This window comes from Planococcus citri, chromosome 4 (assembly GCF_950023065.1).
Source record: "Planococcus citri chromosome 4, ihPlaCitr1.1, whole genome shotgun sequence".
Taxonomy (NCBI): Eukaryota; Metazoa; Arthropoda; class Insecta; order Hemiptera; family Pseudococcidae; genus Planococcus; species Planococcus citri.
Genome location: NC_088680.1, coordinates 21136895 through 21164224, shown reverse-complemented (window position 1 = coordinate 21164224; position 27330 = coordinate 21136895). Strand labels below are relative to the sequence as shown.

At 33.2% G+C, this 27330-nt stretch overlaps 1 protein-coding gene and 1 long non-coding RNA gene across 2 annotated transcripts in view; one reads left to right on the top strand and one right to left on the bottom strand.

Annotated features, from left to right (window-relative positions):
• The window catches only part of LOC135842636 (uncharacterized), an 88340-nt gene extending 70731 nt beyond the window's left edge, over positions 1-17609 (bottom strand). Inside the window, exon 1 of the long non-coding RNA XR_010558162.1 lies at positions 17107-17609. This is a non-coding gene — a long non-coding RNA (uncharacterized LOC135842636). The remainder of the gene's footprint in view (positions 1-17106) is intronic.
• Dll (Distal-less) overlaps positions 1-21913 on the top strand; it is a 96328-nt gene extending 74415 nt beyond the window's left edge. The window contains exons 3-5 of the mRNA XM_065360184.1: positions 7237-7421; positions 19645-19858; positions 19985-21913. Coding sequence (XP_065216256.1) covers positions 7237-7421; positions 19645-19858; positions 19985-20226 — 641 coding nt within the window. The 3' untranslated portion in view covers positions 20227-21913. The remainder of the gene's footprint in view (positions 1-7236; positions 7422-19644; positions 19859-19984) is intronic.
• The last annotated feature ends 5417 nt before the right edge of the window (positions 21914-27330 follow it).

The following is a 27330-nucleotide window of genomic DNA, read 5'->3' as shown; positions in this document are numbered from 1 at the left end:
AATAACATCGATTTTTTGCGCTTTTCTACTATTGAAAAATCTTTAATTGAAAAAAAAAACTGGAATTGTGTTCAGAGGGTCAAAATACCCCGATGCATGTACATCCTTTACACGGTCGTCCTCCTCCCTCCTCACCCTACTTTGTGTGTAGGTATTGATACTTGAAAGATCTGGAAAAATGAAAAAATTGGTCTGGAAAACCGGAAAAGTCATGGAAAATGATTTCTTTGAAAAATCAAACAATCTGATACGAAAGTTTACAGTGAAAATTCAATTGCTTCATTACAAGAAATAAATTTTTCAAAAATGACCAGGATTCTGCGAATGAAGAATAAAATTGTGAAGCATAAAATTTCCTGCCTAAATAAAATATTCCTATTTTTCTGTTGATTTACCTACTCTTACAAAGTTACAAGAATCCTGAAATACATACTGGCTCCAAAATAATACTGACAAAATTCCAAATAGCGGTGTCAGATTGCCTTACAAGTATTCTCGTAAAAACTTCACTTCATTCGAAGTATCAAAACACTTCGAGGGAGGAAGGTGAACAGGAGGGAATAAAACATTCCCCCGAGGGCACCGGCATGAACATTTTCTCGCTGCTCATACCGCAAACAAGACACCTCAAACTCCAAAATATTTCTACATCACACGCCTCCATCTCACCACCCCCTGAAAAACCTCACCTTCAAGCTCGAGCTTTCAACTGTGTATAGATAAAAAACCCACCGTCGTCGCATCACGTTGATCAAAAAAAAAATGAAAAAATAAATCAATATGGGTTCGAAGAAACACCTACACCGTTGTATCTAGAAGGCATCCCGTACCTCTCTATATACAAATACGTTAAAAAGTAACATCATCCGAGTCATAAATAAAAAACGGATCGCGTCAAAAAATGAACCTATAAATTCAAATTCAACCGCGACAATAATCAATCAAAATAAAATACGAAATTTCTGTAGGGCGTGAGTAGTTTACCTTGGTAAAATTGCCTGCGTTGAAAAAACTTACACCTGTGTAGTGGAGACTTTTACTGAGAACTTCTCATTCTCAGTTCTCAAACAAGCATGTATTCCGGGAGCCATACATATTACAGGAGAAAAAACATACTAGGTACCTACATAATATTATTACACGTACCTATATACCTTAACCGCCTAAATATTCTCGAATTACACAACGTGTATATAGAGGAATAAGGTACCTACGATATCGTTGAATCGCGTATGTTGTAGAACAAAAGACCTGCCAATATCACTTCGATAGATCAACATTGAAAATTTTATAACCACGTGATCGGAACCCGGGGCTTGGGCTAGATTTCGGTGGCCCTGAAACGGGACGACGTTCATTATGCACTAAATATTTAAACCTTCGGGCATCCACGTTCTTCGATAGGTACTACCAGTAGTTGATTTTTTTTTTTTGTAATAACTTCTTTTATGATTAAAAGATATATATTAATATGATCCGTAGGTATACAGCATACATACTACATAGATACATATAAACTAGTTCTGTTTAAACGAAACCTGTTTCTTTTTTTTTTCACCGAGATATACATTTTTTTTTTTGCGTAATCTCAATTATTGAAGTACACGCGTATTCTTCGCACATAAAACATTGTAGGTAACACAATTTTAGACTAATGACGTTATTTTGGCGAAAAAAAAATTTACGAGTATCTAGTTTTCCATTTCCACATTGGTAATATACGAGTACGTGAAAGACTCAATAACCAGCAGATGATAGCCTGTTACCTGGGGCCAAAAGCTGCATTGGTTCTGTTTTTCCCAACCTGCGTGTATGGTTGAACAATAAGGTAACATTACTCACGATGAGGTGTATGTAACATGAAGGTAACTGCTTTAACATATGTTTCCTTTTTATACACCAAATGCTTCGACTTGGAAATTTGTGCACGTAAAGAACTAGGTAATCCTTGTGGTATGGTATGCAAGAACATCGCGTTTTCATTTGTTATCAGTTGTTGTTTCGAGTACGAGTACTGTAGGCAACGAAGAGTACGAGTACATTTCCAAACCATTCAATGATAATTAGTCGAAAAATATTCGTCTTTATAGGCGTTCACCAATACTTACGAAATATTCGATGTAGGAGGATATACGAGGCGCGAATGCATACTAAGTACACACACAGTACAGCCAACGTATGTACGAGTTGGGAATACTCGTATATACCTTTCACATTAGATAACTGGTAAAAAAAAAAGAGAGAAATATTAACCTACGTACTCGTGTAGTTTTTTCGTATACGTACATAAAATTAATAGTGAAATGATTCAAAATTGAGTACTTTCTAGACATCAAGGTGAGCCAAAATCTCACATTACACCCAAGGATTGACAAATTTTTCAAAAAATTATTGGAATTTCGATTCATTTTGAAAAATTCTACTGTTGAAATGTGCAATTGAACATGATTTGAAATTTCAAAATAATCCCTGAAATAAAACATATGCACACAAAATCTCGGATTCTATTCTAGGACAAGACTTTTACCATGTTCATCGACAAAATTTATCAATTTCAAGATTTTAATATCTAGCACGTTCCACGAGATATCATACAAAAATCCAAAACGAAGAAAACAGTACTTCAGCAGATCATTCTCCAGATATTTCACATTGGTTTGAAGGTGAAGGGAAGGGGTGGTCAGAATTTTAAAAGACTTTCGTTCTTTTCAAGTCATCATAATTACGTATATTTCATTTTTGGGAGAGAGGATGGGGGGGGGGAGAAAGGTGCCAAAAAAATTTTATCATTCAAATGTTTCAACTTTCTAATAGTAATACAGTGGCGTCGCGATAAGTGAAAATTCAAGGGAAGAAAATTTTTGTTTCACTTATCGAGTTTTTCACATACAAAGGTTTCAGTTAGAGAGTTTTTTTTTTGGTCAATTTTCACTTATTGAAGTTCGGATAACAAAACGAAAAAAAATGAATTGAACAATAAAATTTTCCGATTTTCATTGATCATTTTCGAATTTAGTTTGATCAGCCAGTCTTTAAACAGCTCACAGGTCATCCATGCCTTCTTGTTCGACACATAATCCATTGGAAATGGTTTAACTTTAGCAAAACATCGAGGCTCTCTTTCACTTATAGAGGCTGAAAAAGTCAGTACCTTTACAGTTAAAGAGGTATTTTCACTTATAGAGGTAAAACGCAGACAACATTTCGCTTGTAGAGGTAAACGCGATAATTTTTGGATAAATCCTAGTATCAGTTAACGAGGTAGCCTTTTTTCACTTATTGAGGTTGATTCACACGTAAAATTGATCCAAGGTGAAGGGAAGGAGGTTTTTATTTCACTTATTGAGTTTTTTCACATATCGAGGTTTCACTTATCGCGACGCCACTGTAATACGTTTTTCTAACTTGTGAATTTATTTTTAAAAAATGCATGCTGAATTAATTATTCGAAAACTACTTTTCAAAAGGGAAGAAGAACACATGAGTACTTCAGTCTGGGATAAGCAAGGATCAATGATGTAAATATTTTAGTAAATTTCAGTCATTTTCAAGCAAAAATTTGAACAAAAATTTTCAATGCCTAAAATTGAGGAGTCAGCCTGCAAAGTGACCTAACTGCAAAAAAATGATTTTTGAGATAGCAACGCTATCTGATAGTTCAGGACATGCCCTACAAAAGGAATATATCACCTTCATCCAGTTTCACTCGTAACACCCCTTCCCCTCCCCTTGAAAATGATAAAATTAAAAGCATGGCCTGCAAAGTGACCTTATTTTTACGATTTTCCGAAAATGTGTTTCATAGGGTACTGTTTGTTGAAATCAAAATTAATTTTAACCCCTTCTGAAGAAATTCAAAAATTTTGGAGACATCGAAAATCGCACTGGAGGCTCCAGAGTGATTCGAAATGGTAAAATCGTAAGTTGCGAATAAGCCACAACTCCAGTTTTAGCTACCCAGCTTCCTGTACATAAAAAAATCTTAAATGAATGAATAAATCTTTGCTTTCATAAAAAATAACATACGCAATGAAAAACCGGAGAAAATTGCGTACATATCACTAAAAAACAAAAAAAAACGTATGTGCGGCCTGCAAAGTGACCTAACTGCAGCATTTTTCATTTTTGTTGCACCCTGTAGCGAACCAGTGTTCATATTTTTCAGAAACGAAAAGGTGATTAAGTGAGTGAGGGTTGACCCTTTCGATTCCCGAAAACAGATTTCGAAAATGTGACTTCATTTTCCTAGGACACGTTTTTCTCATTTATCTCGAAATCAATTTTTTGCAGTTAGGTCACTTTGCAGGCCGACTCCTCAATTTAAATTTTTTGAAAAAAAAATTAGCCTAGGTACTCTTTAAAAGAATTTTTTTCAATTAAGTGAAAAATACCTACCCACCTAAATCAAATTTTAATTTTGTTTAAAATAATTTTTAGTTTATTCTACTTCTATTTATGTAGTTCTGAAAAATGATCTAAAAACCAAAAAACCAAGAATTAATCCAATTTAAAAATTTTAACAAACCAAAAAAACAACACATATTTGCGAATTCCTCCTAACATGATGAATTACCCTACATATTGTACCTAATTAGCTAAATTTCTCACTACCAAAAAAAAAACAATACGTTCGATTTTGGTTCATTTTTGAATTTTTTCATACTTACGAATAAAGCATTAAAATAAAATATGAATCAGCAAAAAGTGAAAAAATTCCAGTAAAATTTATTAAAAATTGCATGAAATATCGATGAAACCTCTTCTATACTGAAATAAAAGCATTAAAATCAATGTACGGGTAAATCACCAAAACGACTAAAATTTCAACGAAACTTGGTAGAAAAGTTGAAAATTGTTCTAAAAATATTTAAAATGAAATTTAAATAACCAAAAAACCAGTAACTAAAACCCAAGTACCTATAAGCTTAAATTGTGAAGGTCAAATACCAAAGAATCCCCCCCCCCTCTGCTGCCCTATTCACAAGAAATGAGAATGGCTCAGGAAAAATATGGAAAACAAAAGGGAAAAAGGGTCTACATCGTTGAGATTTCCCAGCAGAGTTTAATGTTTATGATTTCTTTTTTTTTTAATTCTGAAATTTGACTGAAAAGAAGTTTGAATGATGAATTTTCACTATCCAGTTGTTTCTTCCAAGAAGGAGGAGAAAATAGCTCTCAAATGGGGTGGAGAAGGATGCGATGGTTTATGGTACCTAATTATTGAATTTGAAAAATGAAAACCAAATTTTGGAATTTAATGGACATCAAAAGCGGAAAAAAATTCATTTCAAAGCGATTACCTATGTCTAAAATCCTTGATTTCCCTCTTCAAAAAATTCAAATCTAAATAAATTCCATAACTAAATTTTGAAGAATGCACAGAAAAAAATGAGCAAAATTGCAACAATTTTTTTTTAGAGTACCTACTTTGAAAACTCATTTTTTTCAATTCTTAACAAAATCTGCAAAAATTGTTTTTTTTTTCATGAAATGATTGTATTGTAATGTGTTTAGAGTAATATTTTCATCCATAAAATCATCAACACTTATTTTTCATCTTCAGCTGCCCTTTTCATCAGCATCAATCAATAAAAAATCAAGGATGACGAAAAAGTATTAAATTGTTTGCGAGGGGAGGGGAAATGGTGATTCTCTCCCACCAAAAGAAATTTCCTCATCTTTGAGGTCATCTCATCAGTACTGCATGGAAAAAAATTTAGTTGACTTTCTGACCATCATGTCAGACTTTTTAAAAACTTGGAATAAATTCGATCGATTTCCAATATTTAGTTAGAGCTTAAGTACATACCTATCTGATTTTGAAATATATTTTGACCTAAAAATTCCGATGAATTCCTGATATTATGTCAGAATTAAAGAGACTAAAAAATGATAAATTTTTGATATTTTGAATTTTGATACTTCGATATTGTTTAGACTTCTACAAGCAGAAAAAAGTGGTAGATTTTCAATATTCAGAATAGATTCTATTTTATACAAATTGTACCTATTTTGATTGCCTTTCAAAAACTTGAGAAAAATTTGAATGAATTCTCGACATTCAGTCAAGACTTTTGAAACGAAAAATTTGGTCAATAATTTTCATTATTTAAAGTGTTTTTTAACGTCACAATACAAAATTAGCCCGACTCTGACTTTAAAAAACTTTGAAAAAATTCCAAAGAATTCTTGATATTCTAAACATTGAGTTGACTAAAGCAAAAAACATATCCATGATTCAAAGCTTTCCTTGAAGAGGAGACTTTACACCCTTTTTTTATTCGGTTAATCACTCGAATTAATTTTAAATTAATTTTTCTAACACACATTCCATCAAGTTCAATTCACTAACTGCCTCATCTGTTCAATTTCACACTAGGTCACGTCTACCCAGACTTCATTAAAAATCTATTTTTAACCCAGGAAAATTCACTCCGTACAGCAACAAGTACATATTCTCGTCTGTTTACTAAAAACAGTAAAAACACCTTCAACAACAATAATCATCGAAAAACTAAACCTCTACATGAAGCAGGGGGGAAAAACACATAATTCTCGTGCTTTTGTAAAACAATAATAATTCAAAGACAAAGTCCACAGTACACGCGAAACAACAGCGTGAAATTAATTCGCAATAACAAACACGACGATTCCGACTACGAGTATAGTGAGTTGCTGGCAGACAACTCGTATCAATTCCACCAGAAAATCCTCGCGTAGGCTCGAAGTTTCTAATCTAAGCCGTTAATCTGTGAAAAAAAATTTTTCAGAGCTAATTACGTCTCATGCTTGGTTACCTACACGCAGGTATGCGTCTGTGTAAGTGTGTAGTATTGCATTTACACCTGTTCGCATTCGTGAGTGTGGTCTTGAAGAAAGACATTGCGTAGTCATAAGTAGCAACACCTTCTATACTACTTTTTTTCTTAATAAGTACTACATTTATAGGCTCGAGGCGTTACTAGGCGATAAGACAAAATAATGTATACCTGCGTTTTTTTTTTCACTCTTATATTGCGAAATCTGCTTATAATATGATAGATCATACAGTAGATGTATGTTTCAAAGTCTTCATGCATATATATCATCGTGTAGACTTGTCATCGTGTAATGATAATGAATGATCTCTATCATTGATGTATATTTTTGAAATAAATCTTTGCTCATTTTTTTTCTTCAAAATGATATTTCGCAGCTGGTTAATAATTTTGTGTCCATATTGTTTGTCTGTTGCAGAAAAATGTTGTTTGGACGATACTTCGTTACGAGTCAATGGTAAAGGCAAAAAAATGCGTAAACCAAGAACCATCTATTCGAGTCTTCAATTGCAACAGTTGAATAAACGATTCACAAGGACGCAATATTTAGCATTACCAGAACGAGCTGAATTAGCTGCATCATTAGGTCTAACGCAGACTCAGGTAAGCGCTGCAAAAGTCATCATTTCACACACTTTGGTGGCGTTAGCGCCGCCGCCACCGATGTCAAAATCCATCTCTCGGGTCGATATAAAAAGGTTAATTGTCGAAAGTCGAAATACATAGCATAGGAGAACAGGTTTTTAAAAAACCATTAATCCTCGCTCGCTTTCCATTACCATCATTGAGTTGTCAATACGAAATGCGACGTTCAACAGTAGCAGGATGACTTAGCATTTCAGTTGACATAACAGCACAACAAAGTGAACAGTTTATCCGGTCTTCATCATCATCGGGGATTATGCGTGTAACGGCAACAAAAAACTAATTAAATTTTCCGGCATCGTTGATTCGATTTATATTGAACCAACCGAGGGGTTGGTTGTTTAGCTTGGCAACTTGGGCTCGGTTTTAAGCGCCTCTAGGGCTCTCGGGCAGGTCGGAAATCAAATGGTTCCGCGATTACGTTATACATCCGCCGCTAGTTAGCCGTCAAAAAAACACACCATACAGAGAGAGAATAAGAAAACGGCGAGACCGAGCTTCGTAGAGATGATGCGCCTGAACGCCTAAGCAGCAAAGTAACCAAACAAGCGAAACTATTATATTGTCATTATTTCAAAGGAGGGATGTCCAACACCTGTTGTTCTGCGTGGAAAGTCCTCGGTGTTTTTTTTCTCCTTTTTTTTTCCAACTCCTCTCTGTATGCTGTTCTGCTGTGCGTTCTTTTCTTTTCTACATTATTGTTGTGTGTTGCTCTTCTTCTTGGCGTTTTTTTTTCGTCTCTCTTTTTTTTGTTGTTGTTGCTATTGCTTGGTTGGATAGGTGCTTCGCGTTACAATCAGTACGTCCGTGTACATGTCTGGTGTGCTTTTCTCTCCGTCTATCTGTCTACCTGTCTTGGTAACATCATTCTCTTCATTGACAGAACAATGAACTACCGTCAACCGAATGCTGCGATGTAGTTTCCGCTATATACCTAGGTACACTGCTACCCACCTCCACCGTCACAGCCGCCGCTGCATCGTTCTATCCATGATCCAACCACCTGTTGATTATCAAAGTATATTAAAAACTGCGCGTATTATTTCTATTATCGTGTATTTTTTCAATATTGGCGGTTTTTGTAATACTTACACGAGGGTCATTCCACGTAAATTCGACCAACAAGTGGAAGAGGGGGGGGGGGAGGTCGGCGATTTTTTTGAAATTTTTCCTGCGGAAAGACCTTCCAAAGGGATGGCCAATGGCGCAAATTGCAGCCCTCTAGCGCTTTTTTGATGCTAGGGGTGTCAAAGTTTTCAGTGAACTTGAAGTATCATCCATTTCAGCAGTGCATTAGATCGATAACCGCGATACCTATCAAAATTGAATTTTTTCCAATAGTTAGAGGTTTTGAAAGGCCTTTTGATGATATCATAAAAATCAGTGTTGCCATTTTTTTTCGTACGAAAAATTAGCTCGAAAAGTTTCAAAACGTAGTTCTCACATCGTTCCGATTCTCAAACCATCTGAAAAAAATATATTATGAACAACTTTTCATGCTGAACAACATAATATTAAAAAATGGGGATGGCATTACTTCGTAAAGTCGATTTAGAAAAATTGAAAAATTGCGAAAAAATTCGGTTTTTTGATTTAAAATACGAAAAAAAAGTTTTGATAGGTAAAGTTGCGTAGCCAAGGGGGGGGGGGTGTCTCGAACTCCCCTTCAGCTCAGGGTCGCCGTTAAAATTTGAAGATTAAAATTTCTCCACTGTACATGCATTCAAAAACTCCCATTTTTTGACCCCTTAAAGGGTCCATTAGTCAATTTGTGCTTAAAATTGGTTGAAATGAAAATCCCGAAACTGGAACCTATAAAAATTTTTCCAATCCCGCAACTGAAATAAAAATTTAGAAGAACAAAACTAAAACAAATCCAATCCCGAAATAAATAAATTTTGATCCCAAAACCGAAACCCGTTCCCAAAATCGTTTCGGACCCACAGCTCTGGAAAAATATGAGGTTATTGATAAATTTTGAAAATTTTCAGTCTAGAAAGAGACTTATAATATGCAGACTTTTTTGAAAGTTAATAGCACATTTTTGAAATATTTTGCCCCCGCTTTGCTCAAGCTAAGTACAGTTTTTCCTGCACCTGTTCAAGGTAGAGGTACCTAAGTATAAGTAACTCTTAAAAATGTCGAATGGAATTACGAAATTTACTTCTATGTAGTTAAAAAAATCATTTACTGGCTAACTACATGGGTTATAATTAATTTTCAAAAACTTCGGCCCTCGCTTCGCTCAGCTCTGTTGATTTTTTTTTTTCAAAATAAAACTTTCTGGAAAATCCATTATTCAAACTCAAAAAAATGTGCATGTAAATCCAAAAATAAACTCCTCAAATCGAAAAAAATGTTTTTTTTTTTTTACTGCTCAAAACACGAAATTTTGAGAGCTGTTGCCCTCACTTTGTTTGGGCTTTTTGTCTTTTCTATTTCAGACTTGAAAATTAAAAAAAAATCATTCAAATTCTGAAATTTTGAAGCCAAAACAATCAACCCCTCTTATAAAAAAACACTGTTTTTTCACATATTAAAAGCTTTTGCCCTTGCTTCGCCCAGGCTAATTTTTTTTTCTTCCTAGGATAATAAGATGGACCTTTCTCACGAAATCAACCCCCCCCCCCCTTAAGATATGCTCTGGCTACGCCACTGTCCATTTGATTGAAATCATCACAAAAAAAATTCAAAATTCAAAAAAATTCAATTTCCAAGTCCAAACATCAAAAAAAGTTTAAATTTATTCAGTTGCCTTATTTTGACCTCTTTCTGACGTACTTCGTAAAAAAGTTGATAAAAATCACACTCATGCAAAAAAATTAAAATTCGTTTATTTTTTGAATTTTAATTTTTTTGTGATGAGTTTATTTCATCGAGTGAAATGGTTTTTTCAACTTTTTCAACGGATACGTAAAAATATGGGTCAAATGGATCAACTTCACCAATCAAAACTTTTTTTCATGTTTTAAATCAAAAAATCACATTTTTTCGCAATTTTTCAATTTTTTAAAATCGACTTTACGAAATAATGTCATCCCAATTTTTTAATTATGATATTCAGCATGAAAAGTTGTCCATAATATATTTTTTTCAGCACTTTTTGAGAATCAGAACGATGTGAAAACTACGTTTTGAAACTTTCGAGCTAATTTTTCGTATGAAAAAAAGTGGCAACACAGATTTTTATGATATCACCAAACGGCCTTTCAAAATCCCTAACTATTGGAAAAAATTCCATTTCGGTAGGTATCGCGGTTATCGAGTTATGCACTGCTGAAATGAATGATATTTCAAGTTCACTGAAAACTTTGACACCCCCTAGCAGCCTTTAAAAAAGGACTAGAGGGCTGCGATTTGCACCATTGGTCATCCCTTCGGAAGGTCTTTCCACAGGAAAATTTTCAAAAAATCCCCGACCTCCCCCCCCCCCTTCCACTTGTTGGTCGAATCGACGTGGACTGACCCACGAGTATAGTTGGTCGATCAATTTACATCGATATGGATTTGGACACACATTTCCCTTTCGACGAAGCGAGTCCAGCATCCTATACGATGGATAATCTGTTTTTGTATATCTGTATTCTGTATGCCTATCTCGGCTGGGTTGGCCACCAAGTCATACAGAAGTTGATTTTCGATTAGACGTATTCCTTCGAATCGTGCTACACACGTATCTATCGCATCGTGACCGGTGGAGATTTCCTTTGGACGCCCAATATCGTGTATGTACCGCAGTCTCCTCGATCGTACCATTCTGGTGCTTTTTTTCTTCTCTCGACTCGTACTCGTATAGGTATATTTCTATGGATTTCAATTCGTATCACTTGCTAAATGTGTGGCCTGCTCAAGGTTCGGTTTGGTGCGGTTCTCTCCAGTCAGTCTCACAAGCAATCTATCCTAGAGTGATCCTATAGACACCTGGAGCACTTGGTCATCGTTACCTTGTACCATCTACAATATAGCTTCGATCATCTTCAAACGTCATTATGAAGATACATATATGAAGAAGCATGATGAAGTATACCATGAATATTTCAAAAACGTGCCCAAGATAGAAAAATTCTATTTTTACGACCATTTCCCGCGTTTTTTTCTTCCCTTATTACCTTACGAAGGTAAAGCACTGGCGAAATCGACTCTCGTCTATAATTTCAGATCGCTTCAGTGGGTATTATACGAACGTACAGAAAAACAATCGAGTCTCGCTATTCGAATCTATGTTTCTGTGTCTCGCGAAGTTGTTTGTAAATAAGCAATTCGTGATTATAGAGAACAACGCAATCTTTATAGTACGATATTAATTCGAGACGAACGCGAAAACCTTACAGCTAGGTTAATTAAAGAATATACAACGATGAAGGGAGCTGGCGCAGGAGTCGTGTCTCGTATTCGTAAATTTAAAACGAGCGTGTTTTTTTCACAAAGAAATACAATAATCGGACTGTTTGCGAAATCTAACCTAATACGAAAAACGAAACGAAAAATTATTCCAAAAAACCTACTGCTTCGCTTGTGGGATAGGCAGCGTAGAATCAAAATATAAATGTTACGACGAGATCAATTATTGCTGAAGCAGAGGATAATCATTCGACTGGAAAAGTAAAGAAGAAAGCCCTCTTTGAAATGATTATCCCACAATGTGACACGTTTTAGGGATTACGTCGGATTAAAATTAGCAATATTTGTTCGAAGCTGATATGAGGTCAAGTTACCCCTTTAATCGACCAACATCCCTTTACCTTTACCGGAGCGAAAGGGATCGAGATGCACGAGTGCGGATGCTTTTTTCTTTACAACTTACATACTTGAATGTCTAGATCGTTGGGAACATTTTGTAAAGGGTTAGCTTTTGTTTTGGAATAAATAGGATGATCAAAATTGAAACATAATAAAAAAGAAAGAAAACTGCAGTCTTTTTGAAAAAGGTTTGAGGTAGGTGTTCAAAGGGTGAGAATTTGAAAGAAAACAGACAATTTGATTCATTTTTGGTCTTTTCACAGAGATCTGAAATTTCTGGAGAAAATCGAAAAATTGCTGTAGGCTCTAAAATGGCTCAAAACTAGTAGTTGTTGAACGAAACATTCACATTGGTTCACTTTATAATCGTCCTTAAAATAAATGTTTTTTTGAATTTTTAAAATTTTCAAAAATTCGCTAAAAATCTAAGTGAATAACTTTAGGACCTGAAATTTTGATTACAAGGGTATTAGAACATGCTTCTTTGATCTAGCTTATTTTTGTTCGAATCAGAGTAACTCAGCCCAAAAACATCCCTCGTAAGAATCCAACAAAAATTTACCTGCAATTATAGAAAATGGGATACTGTAAGCTCTACATAGATAATTTCAGTTTTTAGCAGAAGTATCACGATTCGAACTAAATTCAATAAATTATTGATCCAATTTCAACTCACATTCCTCCTATCTTCTCATCGAATCAATCAAGGGCAGCAGCACACGCCTTCTTTCCTCTTGGACATTGGACTTATCTCGAATCACTTCCACAAAAACTCACACCACCACATCGAATCTATAAGTTTAATGCTTTTCCTAAAATTCAGAAACACACCGCACCGTATAGGTACGTCATGAAAAAATATTTTTCAACTCACACACATACACTCGCACGGTGACGTAAGTCAATACCGAACGAAGGTCATCCTCAAGGTAGGATTCGCAACCGTAGTATTTTGACCACAAAATAATAATAACGAATATAAGATTTACAAACCGTGAAAGGTAATCCGAACTGACCAAACGACATATTTTTTAATTTTTTTCTCTCTTATATTCGTCTTCCTTGATTGATTTTTTTTCTTATTCTTCTTATACAGTAATATCCTACCTATCAATTTTTTTCCGCCATAAAATCTATACCTACACGGTTATTATCTCTGGTAAATTTCAGATATAAGAACAACGCAGAAGAAAATCCTTTTTCCTCAAATTGTAACGTTCACGATCACACTATCGTGTTCAACGTATACGCAATTACTTGATATATACGCTATAATTCCATGAAGGATACTTATGCGAGCTTTCAAGGAAACAATAGGGCAATAAGTACATACCTAGGTACACAAACACTGTGTTGTTTCAGTTGTAGCTATATTGGATGTTGCAATCTAATGAAAATGTCTCATATTTCCTACTCGTATATTTGAAAATAGAATTGTAACTTTTTCAAGCATTTATTTGGGCATATGTACTTTGATAAGAATAATACCACTTTAGACTTTTTTCGTGGTTCGAAAGAATCTCCATCAAAAAACTGATAATTTATCATAATCGAGATGGGGAAAAGTAATATTGAAAATTATCAAAAGTTGATCAAATCTCCTCAAAGTTGTCAAAAACTGCAAAAAGTACAGTAAAAATTTCAAAATTAATCTCCCAGTTATTGAAAGTTGCCATTATATTGATGAAAAATTAGCATTACTGCGAAAATGTTGCAAAAACATAGCTTCAAAATTAGTTAAAATGTCAAAAAATTGTGTAAACCAATCGATAGTTGATAAAACATTGCAGAAATTGAGTAAAATATCGTAAAAATGCTTAAATATGAAAAAAAAAATATTGAAAATGATGAAAAATCTATCAAAATATCATCAAAATGAAATGAAAAGATGAAAAAAGGTCGCAAAAAGTATTATTAAAATTGGCATGTAATCACTTGAAAATTACCAAAAATTGAGAGGTTCCATAAAAAAGGGACTTTCGTCAATTTGTTTTTGTTTTTTTGATTTTTACAATGAGAAAAAATCAAAATTCGAAAAAATTCAATTTTCAATTTCAAACATCAAAAAAAGTTTAAATTTATTCAGTTCTCTTATTTTGACCTCTTTCTGACGTATTTCATGAAAAAGTTGATAAAAATATTACACTCACAACAAAAAAATAAAAATTCATTCATTTTTTGAATCTTTTCGAATTTTGATTTTTTTGTGAGGAGTTCATTTCATCGAGTGAAAGGGTTTTTTCAAGTTTTTCAACAGATACGTAAAAATAGGGGTCAAATGGGTCAACTTCACCTATCAAAACTTTTTTTCATGTTTTAAAACAAAAAATCGCATTTTTTTGCAATTTTTCAATTTTTTTAAATCGACTTTACGAAATAATGTCATCCCAATTTTTTAATATGTTGTTCAGTATGAAAAGTTATCCATAATATATTTTTTTCAGAATTTCTGAGAGTCGGAACGATATGAAAACTACGTTTCGAAACTTTTTGAGCTAATTTTTTGTACGAAAAAAAGTGGCAACACTGATTTTTATGATATCACCAAAAAGCCTTCAAAACAACTAACTATGGGAACATGTTCCATTTTGGTACGTATCGCGGTTATCGAGCAATCCACTGCTGAAATGGATGATATTTTCAAGTTCACTGAAAACTTTGACACCTCCTGGCTGCCTTTAAAAATGGGCTAGAGGGCTGTGATTTGCGCTATTGGTCATTCCTTCGGAACGTCTTTCCACAGGAAAAATTTCAAAAAAATCGCCAAACCCCCTCTACCACTTCTTGGTTCAATTGACGTGGAACGACCCTTTATGAAAAAACGAATTGGAAAATGTTTGCTCATAGAAAAATGTTTTCAGTCTATTTAAAGTTGTAAAAATCAGAGAGAAAAAAATTAACTACCGCCCCTTTTCCATGAAGCCCCTCAATTGAGAGGATTTCTGTTAAATTCCGCAAAACTTGATGACAATTTCTCAAAATATCGTTAAAAACTTTGTAAGAATTACATAAAAACATCTGAAAATGACCAAAACTTGATGAAATTCTTTAAAATTTGAATAAGTTTAGCAAAAGTCGCAATACTCCCAAAATTGGATGAAAATTAATCAAATTGAGTTTTCAATTACCCATCGAAAATTACCCTCAGCTCAATTGAACTACATATTAACTTTGTGAAAATTTCTAGAATAAAATGCCAAAAAAATAGTTAAAAATGACCGAAATTTCATAAAATATCGCAGAAATGTGCAAAATATCGAACGAATTGTAGGAAATTTCAAAAAATTAATCATACAAGACAAGTATTATAAAAATTAGGTGAAAATTTTTCAAAAATTACACAAATTATCCCAGAAAAACTGTAGAATTGGCATAAAAATTGCTGAAAATCACCAAAAAAGAGGATGAAATTTTGAAAAATTCAGCAGAAATTCTGTAAAACGACGTTAAAATTTTTAAAAATTAAAATGCAAACCGTTAAAAATTACCAAAAATTGATAAAATTACCCAGAATTTGAGCGAAGCTGTGTTCGTTTTGACTCTGCTTCTTGAAAAGCATTTTTTATGACAATAAGAAGCAACCCTTGAGCTCCTTCCTCCTTTTGAAACCTTCTTCTAGATTCTGTTATCAATTGTAACAAAAGAACACTTCTAACGTTTTGAAAATCAACCAAGGAATCTTGATTCACCTTTTTTTTAAAATCGATTTTCAAAAACGTCCAAGCCAAGCAGCAGATTCTCAGAAGTTTCATGAGAAACAGGACTAAACGAACAAAGCTGAATACCGCGGATGGACACTGATAACGACTGATAAGAGCATCAAAAAACGGAAACCGGAACGATTCTTATTCATCATCAATCATCATTCATCACAAACAAAAACAACATCAATCACCTAAAATATCCAAATAGTTTGGATTGGAGTTGTTAAGGGCAGAACCACCTCTTACATTCCCAATCCCATACCATGGTATCGATCTTCGGCAGCAACTTATGAACTTAACCATAAAGTTTCAAAAGAAGTTCATCTCTCTGCAATCTACACACTCGTATAGTTCAAAATACAATAATTTTTCATCGAACTCGGTATAAAGTGGCTGCACATGCGGCAAAATACACAAAACGTGCAGTTAAATACCCTGTTAGCGAGCATAAAAAACAAATATTAAACCGCATGTGTAAGTATCAGGTACATCCATAAGCATACACACGGATGAGCATAAATTACTTCATATACTCGTACTACATGTACCTTCCTAGCTATAAGTAATAAATTTCGCGCTTACTAATATTTTATGTGAACAGTATCTACTTGAGTAACGATAACATCGTTAATTATGTCCACATATAACCCATCTTCTGGTGTTTTTTTTCCACTTTGAAACACAAACGTTGATTCTTCCAACAAACACCTCTCGGCCGCAGAATAAAGTAACGTGTAAGACCCTAAAATGTTACTACTTCAACAACAGGTTATTACTTGTTTTTATAGCTGTCAGCTTTAAATTTTCAACTTCTTGTTCATTGTTTTTTGTCAGCTTTGTTGTAAATGACGGCGCCACAAAAGCCTTAGCAGTGGTAAAATGAACTATGGAGGGAAATAGCAGCATCTATTGTATTCGGTAACTCGCAAATTTCGTACAAATTGCATTCATCGGACACCCTGGGTTCGGTTTCTCTTTCGTTGGTAAATACTACTCGTTATGTGTATCGAGAAATAAGACATCAATGAATCCATGAGAATGCATTTTTGTATCTACCGGTGAAGATGGATGGAAGGAGTTGGTGCTGGTGCTGGAGCTTCGTTGGACGCAGAGCTGATACCAAATCTTGTTCGCTGATATCTTACGACATGAGAATACGATGTACGAGTAATATGCATAGATACTCTAACTGTACGTACCTGATTGCAAGATGTTCAATAAAAAGATAGAATCTTTCATCGTTCAAGTCTCTGGACAGCGAAGATACCGAAGGCATACGATGAGATGTGTTCATTCAGTCGTACGTGTGTAAAAAAAGTCTTCGTTCTTCGGATAACATTACACATTCGTGTTATGTAGGAACAACATATAATAACATCGCGTTTAATGTAGTAATTACCGCACACCGAAACAATATTTGGGAATTTATATGCAAATGAATTCGAAATAAAATAATCAAGATACAGAAAACACCATTTTTTACATTGTTTTGATAGCGTGAGGGGGAAGGAGAAACAATTTTTTGTGACATACGCGACGACATCTGGCGGAATTCGCATAAAACTCGTCTCCAGCAAATTAATTTTTTTTTTTTTCGTAAATAAATCCGGATCATTGAAAACGTCGTTCTTGCTGGGCAAATTACGCTCATTCAACGAGTTCATAATTTAGTAAGAAGTAATTTTTTCACGCCTGTAGCCTACGAAGCAGAAAAAATTCACAACTATCAAATAACATATTACGAATTAATTATGTTCAGCTGTCTACGAAACTACATATAAAGGAAACATAACTAATGATAACTTCGCACCGCGTCTATCATCAAAACGATTACTTAAAATAAAATCAATTATAATTATGTCTTATCAATTTCACCCAAATTAACTACGTAAATATAAATTATATTCACACTACGAGCTTTTCATCTTTACCGACACGTGTTTTAATAGTCGCTGCTTACAAATTGTCGTTGCTCGAGGGGGGTAATTGGCACAATTAAATGTGAATTCGATACACGAATGACAAGTTTTTTTTTTCTTTTTCTCTCTTACTAACTTGTCTCGTTTGTTCGGAGTGTTAATAAGGTTGCTTTGTAGACGTATAGATTTACTTTGTAGGTAATTGATCGAATTAAATTCATATCTGTATCGATGAATGAGAATGAATGAAATGAAAAGGACTTAACTAGATAATATAGATAAGATACCTAATGTGTTGAAACAAGTTGCCCAGGTATTAATCTATTAATGCCAATGTACCTACTCGAAGTATTATGGATCAATGAATTCGATAATAGTGGAATTATTTATCTGCATTAGAATTCAGAATTCCTAATCTGTTTTCAGTAGATATCTCATTATCTACACTATATCACGATGATTTAGGTATACCTGTTAGGGCAAAAAAGGAACTAAAAGGACCTAGCCCTTCAAGTTCAAAATAGATGATATTATGATTGATTTTAAAAATAATTCAATGTGAGTAACACTTCAGTTCAACGATGAATCATCAGTAATTTATGCAACGTTTTCAAAATCATTCGCTCAAGTTACTTACTCACATGAACAAAGTACCTACCTACCTACAAGTTTGATTCGTCATTTTCAATTCTATACAATCTGAGCATATATTCATGTGAGCTTTCCTCACAACTAAGTAAAATAATTTACGAAGTCAATGACGAATAATTTTATATTTTCGTGATCGTAGCTCAGAATCTACTCCTAGGTACCTATATTTGAACATTGCAACAACATTTGTATGGGAATCTCATTCGAAAAATTCTCCAGCATTGTTCTAAATCATCGATTTCTCTCTATATAAAACATCTACACCGCATAAGTAAGCAAGTGGAAAAAAAATCATGGAATCGACACCGAACGATTTTGAAGCAGATGAAAAAAAAAACACTTGGAAGAAGAAACACAGCTCTGGAAAATCATAGCTGCAATAAGTTTTCATTGAACAGAACAGACATCGCCTAGATATACTGTTTCGTTCGCATGGTTTTTCTTGGTCGATTTTACGGGCATGTTAAATACGAAGGTTCCACTTTAATAAACCGAGACTCTCCATTTTCAAGCTTACTGTTTTTCTCGCATCTCGGTTCCAGTTGAATAGCAAACGCCTATCCGAGCTAAGGTTTTCCTCGTCGCTTGTCCTGCGCTCTGCTCTGCGCATTTTCTTCCATGAAACTCTATCTGATTGATTCTCCACATCTTCGTCTTTTAACACCGCGATTCTCCGGCTTCTCTTTCCGAACAGCGACGATGTAATAGTCAACGTGTAACACGAAAAAAAAAAAACTAAAAAGAGAGACCTGCTAGAAAAAAAAAGACAAAAAGAAACTACCGTTTTTTTCCTTCATTATTTCACGGAGTTTTAAAAGTAAAAGAAGTAAAATACTTTGTACATAGTTGGTATATCTATGTATACCTACCAAGGAGCGATGATGTTGGTATCTCTGTGTGTATACCGATGTAAATTTCATTTTAGCCTATGGACACGATTATTACGCTTACCGTAACTTTTCGACAATTAATCGATTTACTCGTACTTGTGTTTTTTCCTCTTCTTCTTCTTCTTCTGCTGCTTGTTCTGTGTGTACCGGAAATGGCGGAAAAGAGGTAGAGAAAAAAAAACTAGAGAGATGGAGTATATTATAATATGTATAGGTATTCTAGAAGTATAGAAGCTAAGATATATGTGGTTAACATTTTGACTTTTTCATTTCGCAGGTAAAAATATGGTTCCAAAATAGACGCAGCAAGTTTAAAAAAATGATGAAAGCGGCTCAAGTGACCGGTACCCCTAACAACAATAGTAATAACAATAATAATAATATCAGCGGCGGCGGGCCACACTCGCACTTGGATACAACACACGGTAGCAAAGATCTCTCAAATACTTCTAGTATGACAGATAGTCCCGAATCATCTGTCAGAATATTGGGTCAGTACCATATCATTTGTTTCTCTCACTTTAGATGAGTTAAAACGCGCAGGTATAATGTAGACCTGCGTGGCGCCTACACCATGATTTTTTTTTACCTAATCGAGTACTTGTTTCAAATTGCAGATAATAATATGTCAAGAAACCATTTAAGCCCGAAATTAGGCTGTGCACAATTAGAAGACAGACACCAAAGTCCAAGTCCTAGCCCAGACTGTGACATAGGACCATCTCAAAACCATCAAGTCTGGGATATGAAACCAAATCTTTCGATATCGCCTCATCTAGCTCCTAGATATCATACCGGTCACATGGTACCTCAGTATGGCTGGTATCAACCAGACACCAACCACGGACTATTAACGTAAATTTATTTTTACAACTTTCATCGCGTCTGTTTGATAAATTTTTTTCTACTTAACAGCCTTTTCTTTCTTTTTCTTTTCTTTACACGAACGGACGCTTATATTTTTTTTAAATGTTGTTTGTTTTATTTGTTTTTATTTTTTGTTTTTTCTTCTCGTTTTTTTCCCTCTCTCTCTCTCCCTCTGTCTCTCGAAACCTAAAAGTAGTTTTTAGTTAATTGCTTACACTATCTACGAGCAGTAAATTTGTAATTCGCTGAAATTATATCGTTAACGTGAAAGCTGTGGTGGTAATGAGCTTAATAATTACTGTTCTTTGATAAAGTTTGTTTCATAAACAAATTAATCAATATTCATTTCTGTAAAAAAAAAAAAAAAAAAAAAAAAGGTGCTTATGAGAGGACATCAGAAGTTAAAACTGTTTTGTATGAATTTGGAATTATCAAGGTTGGGATTTTTATTTATTTTTTCAGGGTTGAGGTGCAACTCAGGATCTCTTTTTAGATTACATCTCATCGTCGATTATAGTTTACTGCTTTGGCGATTGTTCTAAGGCCTATTTTATAAATAAATTGCGACGACTACCTAATAAAACTGTTTTTCCTTCAGGCAATTGGCGTAAAGTAAAATATTTTCTAAAATTAACCAAGACAGAAGTTCCTCGACGTCTTCGAAAAAAACTGTACGAACTCGAGCACCTCCACAGCTATTTTTTTTACATATTTTTACTCGATGAAATGAAATCGCAATTCCATCATCATTCAGATCTCCACTTTATCAAACACCATTTAAGCTTGTTACGGTACACGAGACAAAATTTTATCAGTGGGATGAAAGCTGTTTTTTTTTCAACCATACCACAAGCTTTCATTCTATACATGGCTGTGAAGATAAAACACCAGGCTTTGATAAGGTGTTTAACCTATACTATAGGCGTTCACGCGGCTCTGAAACTGAAATCCGACACAAAATAAATACAACAAAATATTTAAAGAGCTTACAAACGCCTATAGAAAATATTATGTAAAATATCGCGTTGTAAAATTAAGGCTATACCTATACCTATAGTATCTAGCTACCTTATAAACAAGATAAAAAATCACCAACTCTTTTTCATAGACAGCGATTTTACAAATACTGCTAACTCTGGTAACTTGATAAACAAACGTAATCATTTTTTCTCTCTCGTTGACCCAATTTTTATAGGCTAATTAGTAGCAAGTCTTTCCATCCTTTTTTTCGAGGTTTTCCGTATTTTCTACGTGGTTTTGTAAAAAAAAAATAAACAAATGGAATTCCCCATAATAAATTTTGTGTCGTTGAAGCTTATTATACTACGTGTTATTTATTGTACATTATTTTCAAATAAGCTTGTCCCTTGTGTTTTTTTTTTCTCTCTTTTCTATTAAAGCAATGTTGATATCGAGTAAAGTGTAGTATTAAGTTGTGTATTTAAGGAATTTTTTTTTCTTTCTTTTTTGTGTATTATAAAAATTTTATTGTTATTGTACTTATTGTTCGACGGACCGTTTTGATCTACCCTAAATGTGTTATAGTGTAAAACGTAGAACATTATAGACAATTTTTGAACAGTGTAAAAATATGATTATTTTTTATTATAGTTTTTCAGCTGATTATTTAATATATATTCGGGATTGTAATTGTTACCTTAATAAAACGTATAAATATATGTTACTTTTTTTTCAACGAATTTTTTTTAATGCATCTGAAACAACCTATAGATATGTAGCTAGGTATATGAATGTATTTAATTACACAAATACGAAGGATTTTCTATTGCCAATTTGACAAATACCAAACGAAATTTCGATGAAGATGGCAAGTAGCAATTATTATTAAAACCCACAAACAGTTTTTACTTTTTTTTTTTTTTTTTTTTTTAATAAAAATGTTAAATACAGTATTTTAGCTTTATTGTCATCCAAGAAATTAGAAGGCATACACTACTTGAATTGGGATGAAGTTTTTAGAAGATATCACAGAGGTAAGTAAGATTCCTGTTATAATACCTATTTTTAACAAAACAAAGTTGGGGTTTTAATCTTTTATTTCAATGTTGATTTTTTGAAAACAAGTTGGCACATTGAAAAAATTACAATACTTTTTTGAGAATGCATTTTATTTTCTTATTCGACTGGACCTCGAAATATACAATTCTGTCTTCAGCTGACCAACTCAAAGAGCTCGAATAAATTCTGTTCTATCTCGATTCGAATATACCTACTTATTGTATAAGACTCGAGCCACTACAATCTCCTCCTACGAAATATATACCTACCTACTTATACGAGGATCGTACCTAGACCTAGGCTGGAAAACACTTCGTGACATATTTCAGAACAATACCTCCTATTCCTATACGCATGCTTGATGTAAAATCAAGCACCAAGAAATCAGTGACCATATCTATGGTCCTTTACCCAAATAACATTAAGTAAGCTTCAAGGTTTATGGTTATCACGAACATTTTTTTTTTCTTAGGCTTAAGGTTACAGTTTTAAACTGCATGAAAGCGAGTTCACAAGTTCACCACAAATCGATTTATTTCGTTAACCACACTTTTTTTTCCTCTGATGGAACAAAACGTTTTGGTAATTATCGTGGTCTGTAAAAATTATGCAATATTTATCATATTTATCGTTAGTGACGATTTTTTGAATGATGAACTGGGTACCTATTGAAACAATGTATGAAATATGCTTTGCTTCCAAGTAGGTACCTATAATAAAATCCTCACAAATTTGATTTTTTACCATTTCTCATTTTCAAACTGCTTTACTCAAGACGTTTTTGGGAAGGGAAAAATAAGATTTTATATTCCCTGATTTTGAAAAAAATCTTCGTTTTTTTAAAACCTTATTTTGAAAGTAAATTGCCACAAAATTATTAGAAAAAATATTCGCAATTTCTAAGTAGGTACATATTGTTCAGAATTTTGAAGCTGTAGATCGTAATCCCTTTTTCAGAACGTTCATTCAAATCGATTTGGTCACATACAGAGACTTCTACTCTTTGAAATTTGAAGAAGTACAAAAAAATCGACCTACCTAGACTGAAAAATTAAATTCCAAATTTTTTTCTCATCACAGAAATTTTTTGATTAGGAAGTGTGAGTGGTGAGGGAACTAAGGGCTCTTAAAATAAAATAATGATGGAGAACATTTCAGTACAAAAAATTGTCGTTTTTAGAGGGCCAACTTTTTTTTCTGAGAAATATTATTTTTGAGATATTTTAAGCTGATATTGAGAAAAGAAATTCAACTTGAATTAATCACTTGGGATAAAAAATTTGAATTTTCCTCAATTTTTCTATCATAAAAAATGAAATCATGAAGTATAAATTTTTTTTACCTGAGTGACCTGAGTGATTAGTTTTTTTTTCAAGTTTCTTTTTCTTCTCTTTCTAAAAAAAAAAAACACATCTATAGGTTCCAGTCATCAAGTTAATTTTTTCAAATTCATTCTTTGAAACTACATGATGGAAAAATCTGGATAAATAAGCCTATAAACCTTTAACACAAAATTTAAAAAAATAAATAAATAACATAAAATTGATTGCTTTTTGGACAAAAATTGAAACCTAAGCTGAATCTGAAACTGAGACTTATAATTATCAGAAAAACTTTGAATTAAAAAATTTGAAAAGACATCGGTGTCGTCTTGCAAAAACAATTTCCCAAAAATTTACTCACAACGAATAGGCCTACTATTGAATATTTTTGTTATGAATATTGAAAAAGTGTTGAAAATGTATCAAAATGATGTAAGATCACTCAAAACAGCATGTAAAACAAATGAAAAATGTCAAAACTTGAATCACTGAAAATCGCTAAAAAGCAATGAAATTTCGGTGAAATTTGCCAAAAAAAAAACTAAAAAAAGTTATAAAAATGTAAATATTAAAATAATGAGGTTTAAAGCTAAAAAAAAAACATCAAAATTACTGAAAAAAACAAACAGAAATGAAAAAAAAGTCGCTAAAATTAATTTAAAAATCACCGAAATTGATTTAATTTTAACTAAATTTGACGAAAATTGCATGAAAAAGTGTAAAAAATATTCCAAGCCATATTACGAATAATTTCAGAATTTCTTAATGCGAATCGAACTGCTCACAAATCATCAGTTTTACGATTCGTTCATGAAAAGTCATGTTCACTCTTGACTCTTGAAACTACTTCAGATATTTTGTGCAAGTAACTGTTTCTGTTTTTGTTTCTATACCTACCTTCAGTAAAAATAGAGCCTCTCAGTTCCCTTCCTCTCTCTAATGTCCTGTTTCAAAACCTTTGAGTAGTGACGGTTGCAGACATTTTTTTTTTTTTAAATCTAAAAAATGAACACAAAAACGAAGGCAAAAAAAACAAATCCTCCAGTTGCTATCTACCCTCTATAAAAGTAAATTAAAACATAAAAAACAAGTAAAAATATTTATAAACTATAAAAACATTTTCCTCCTAAAATTTACGACATTCTCTCGGCAAGTACCCGTTTAATAATTTAGGAAAAAAAATAATATATTATATACTTATATAGGCGCAACACCATACTCTAAAATTAGGTAGGTACTCGCGTTAAACTGAAAACTTGCAGCATAATATACGTAATACGTATAAGTATAAATTATGGAACACAAAAGCGAGCAGTAAAACAAACACCTTAGGTATCTACATTCTTCAAGAACTGTAATTCTATTCAATTCTTATATGTACCTACGTTGGAATTTGTCTCATCACTAGTCTGTTATACGAATAAGCAAGCACATCATCTAAAGGCAAATTAGTTTTGATACGTTCATAAGGCTGACAAGAAGTAAACAAATCTTCAAAATTAAAATACAAGTGGGTAGTTAGTTTACATTTAAATTGAGTCATTATTAGTTTATAAGTAAGCTAATATTCTGTTCAATTCCGTTTAATAATGGGTTAAACACGCTTCGCCGTATAATAACTACGCCCATAGTAAAGTCGTTATTTATATTGTTGCAAAGCTAAAGAGCTTATGGATGAACTGCACCTCACCGTCGTCGTAGAGGTAGGTAGTAGGTACCTATAGGTAATGCACAAGTGATTTAGAAAAAAAAAAAAAAAATGTACCTATAACCGATGAACTCGAACGACAAAATATAAAAACAGCACACAACACAAAAGAACAACGTGAATTTTTATTTGAAAATTATACATCCTGCCAGAATATAACTACACATCAACCTGTCGACAAAACAATTAGATTAAACAATTAGTCAAATTATACTATGAAATCTATTAGAAAAGTACCTATTCTAGCCAACGCAGTTAATTACCCTATACCGAAACGTACGTTCGTTTACCAATTTACTCTTTTATGTATTACTACACCTCTTGAAAAAAAAAAGAAAAAAAAATCGCCGAAAAGAAAAATAATATCAATTTTAATTACGTTATTTACAAAATTCCAAGACCGTCTTTTATCATCGGGGAAGTTAATTTGTATTTATGAATTATGCATATTATGCAGATGAGTGAAAACGACGTAAGGGGTGATGCTATTTGCGTCGCGCCGTTAACTTTGGGTTATTTATGAAAAAAATGGAAATTTCACAAACAATCATCACCTGTTTAATTTATTCTATAACATAAATGTAATTATTACATCGGTTAGCTAACTGAAAAATAAAAATGGACAAATCTAGGTAGCAATATACGATATAAATTCATCAGCAGCGATAATAAAATTTAACGTCTTGGGATGGGGACAATATTTTTTTTTACAAAATGATTTTCGCTGATGAAGTTTTTATTTTTTAATCAATAAGCCCTTTTACGATGATTTTCCATCTTCGATGGTTTTTTCAGGGGTGCTTATTATTTTATTTATTTTTTTACTTGTTTTATGACTTTTTTATGTGAAAAAAAATCAATGAGATTTTAATGGGGCCATCAGTACAGTTTCCTATTTATCGATGGATGTGAAATTTTGAAAGAATGTTTCTAAGTATTTATTTAATGTGAAATAAAGAATTTTGGAATCCCTGAAAAAAAAAACTTTAAATGTGAAAATGTTCTAACTCAGAATAAAATGCTCAGGATTTCATAGAATAGATGTAAATTTTTCAGAAATTGACAGACACAATCTTATTTTCTCTCTGAAAAAAAAAAGATTATCAATATTGAAATTAAAATGACTGAAATCGTGTTAAGTAACTTTTTAAAGATGACTAAAAAAATCGAAAAAAATTACTAAACGAACAGTACAAATAGGCTGAGAGGTCTTCAAAAATGGTCGGAAAATTGCTAAATTGTGCAAAATGAAGCAAAGACATCCGAATAATATCTTTCAAGTAAATCAGAATCAAATTATTTTTTACTCAAAAGAACCCTTTAATGACTCTTTATTGCAAACATAAATGCCCATTTATTCAATTTTGGCGATTTTTGAGCAGTTTTTTCATTATTTTACATAATTTTGAAAACATCAAAATATATTTTCAAAAAATGAAAAATGTGAAAAATTGTTATGTAATTTTTTATAATTTTAAACAATTTTCATCACAATTCAGCTTATTCTTCTGTGAATTTCGGACTTCCGAGTTGTTTCTGAAGGCTATGTAACTTCAACTAACCACGGCCCCCAACAATTTTTTTAGACTTTTACCTATTGGGGGAGGTTCTGGGGGCCATGGGTGAAGTCGATTCAAAAAACTATGGCTATATTCGTGTTCATAGCGATATCGAAAACATACTATTTCAAGTGTCACACGAATGTAACCATTTTTTTTAGGGGTTACTCCCTTTGGGGAGGTGCTGGGGGCCGTGGACGGGTCCAATCAAAAATCTGACGTCATATTCGTGTTCAGCGTCACAAAAAACATACTACTGCATGTGTCGCACTAACAAAACACTTTTTTGAACTTTTACCCCCTTTGGGGAGGTGCTGGGGGACGCGGATAGGGTATTATCAAAAATCTGACATCATATTCGTGTTCAACGTCACCAAAAACATAGAATTCGATATATCACATGCCCCAGATTTTCTTTCGAAAGTTTCGCCCCAAATTGGCGGTGGGGGTGATCCCCTTCCATTAAAAAATCCCATCTCGAAACTTGA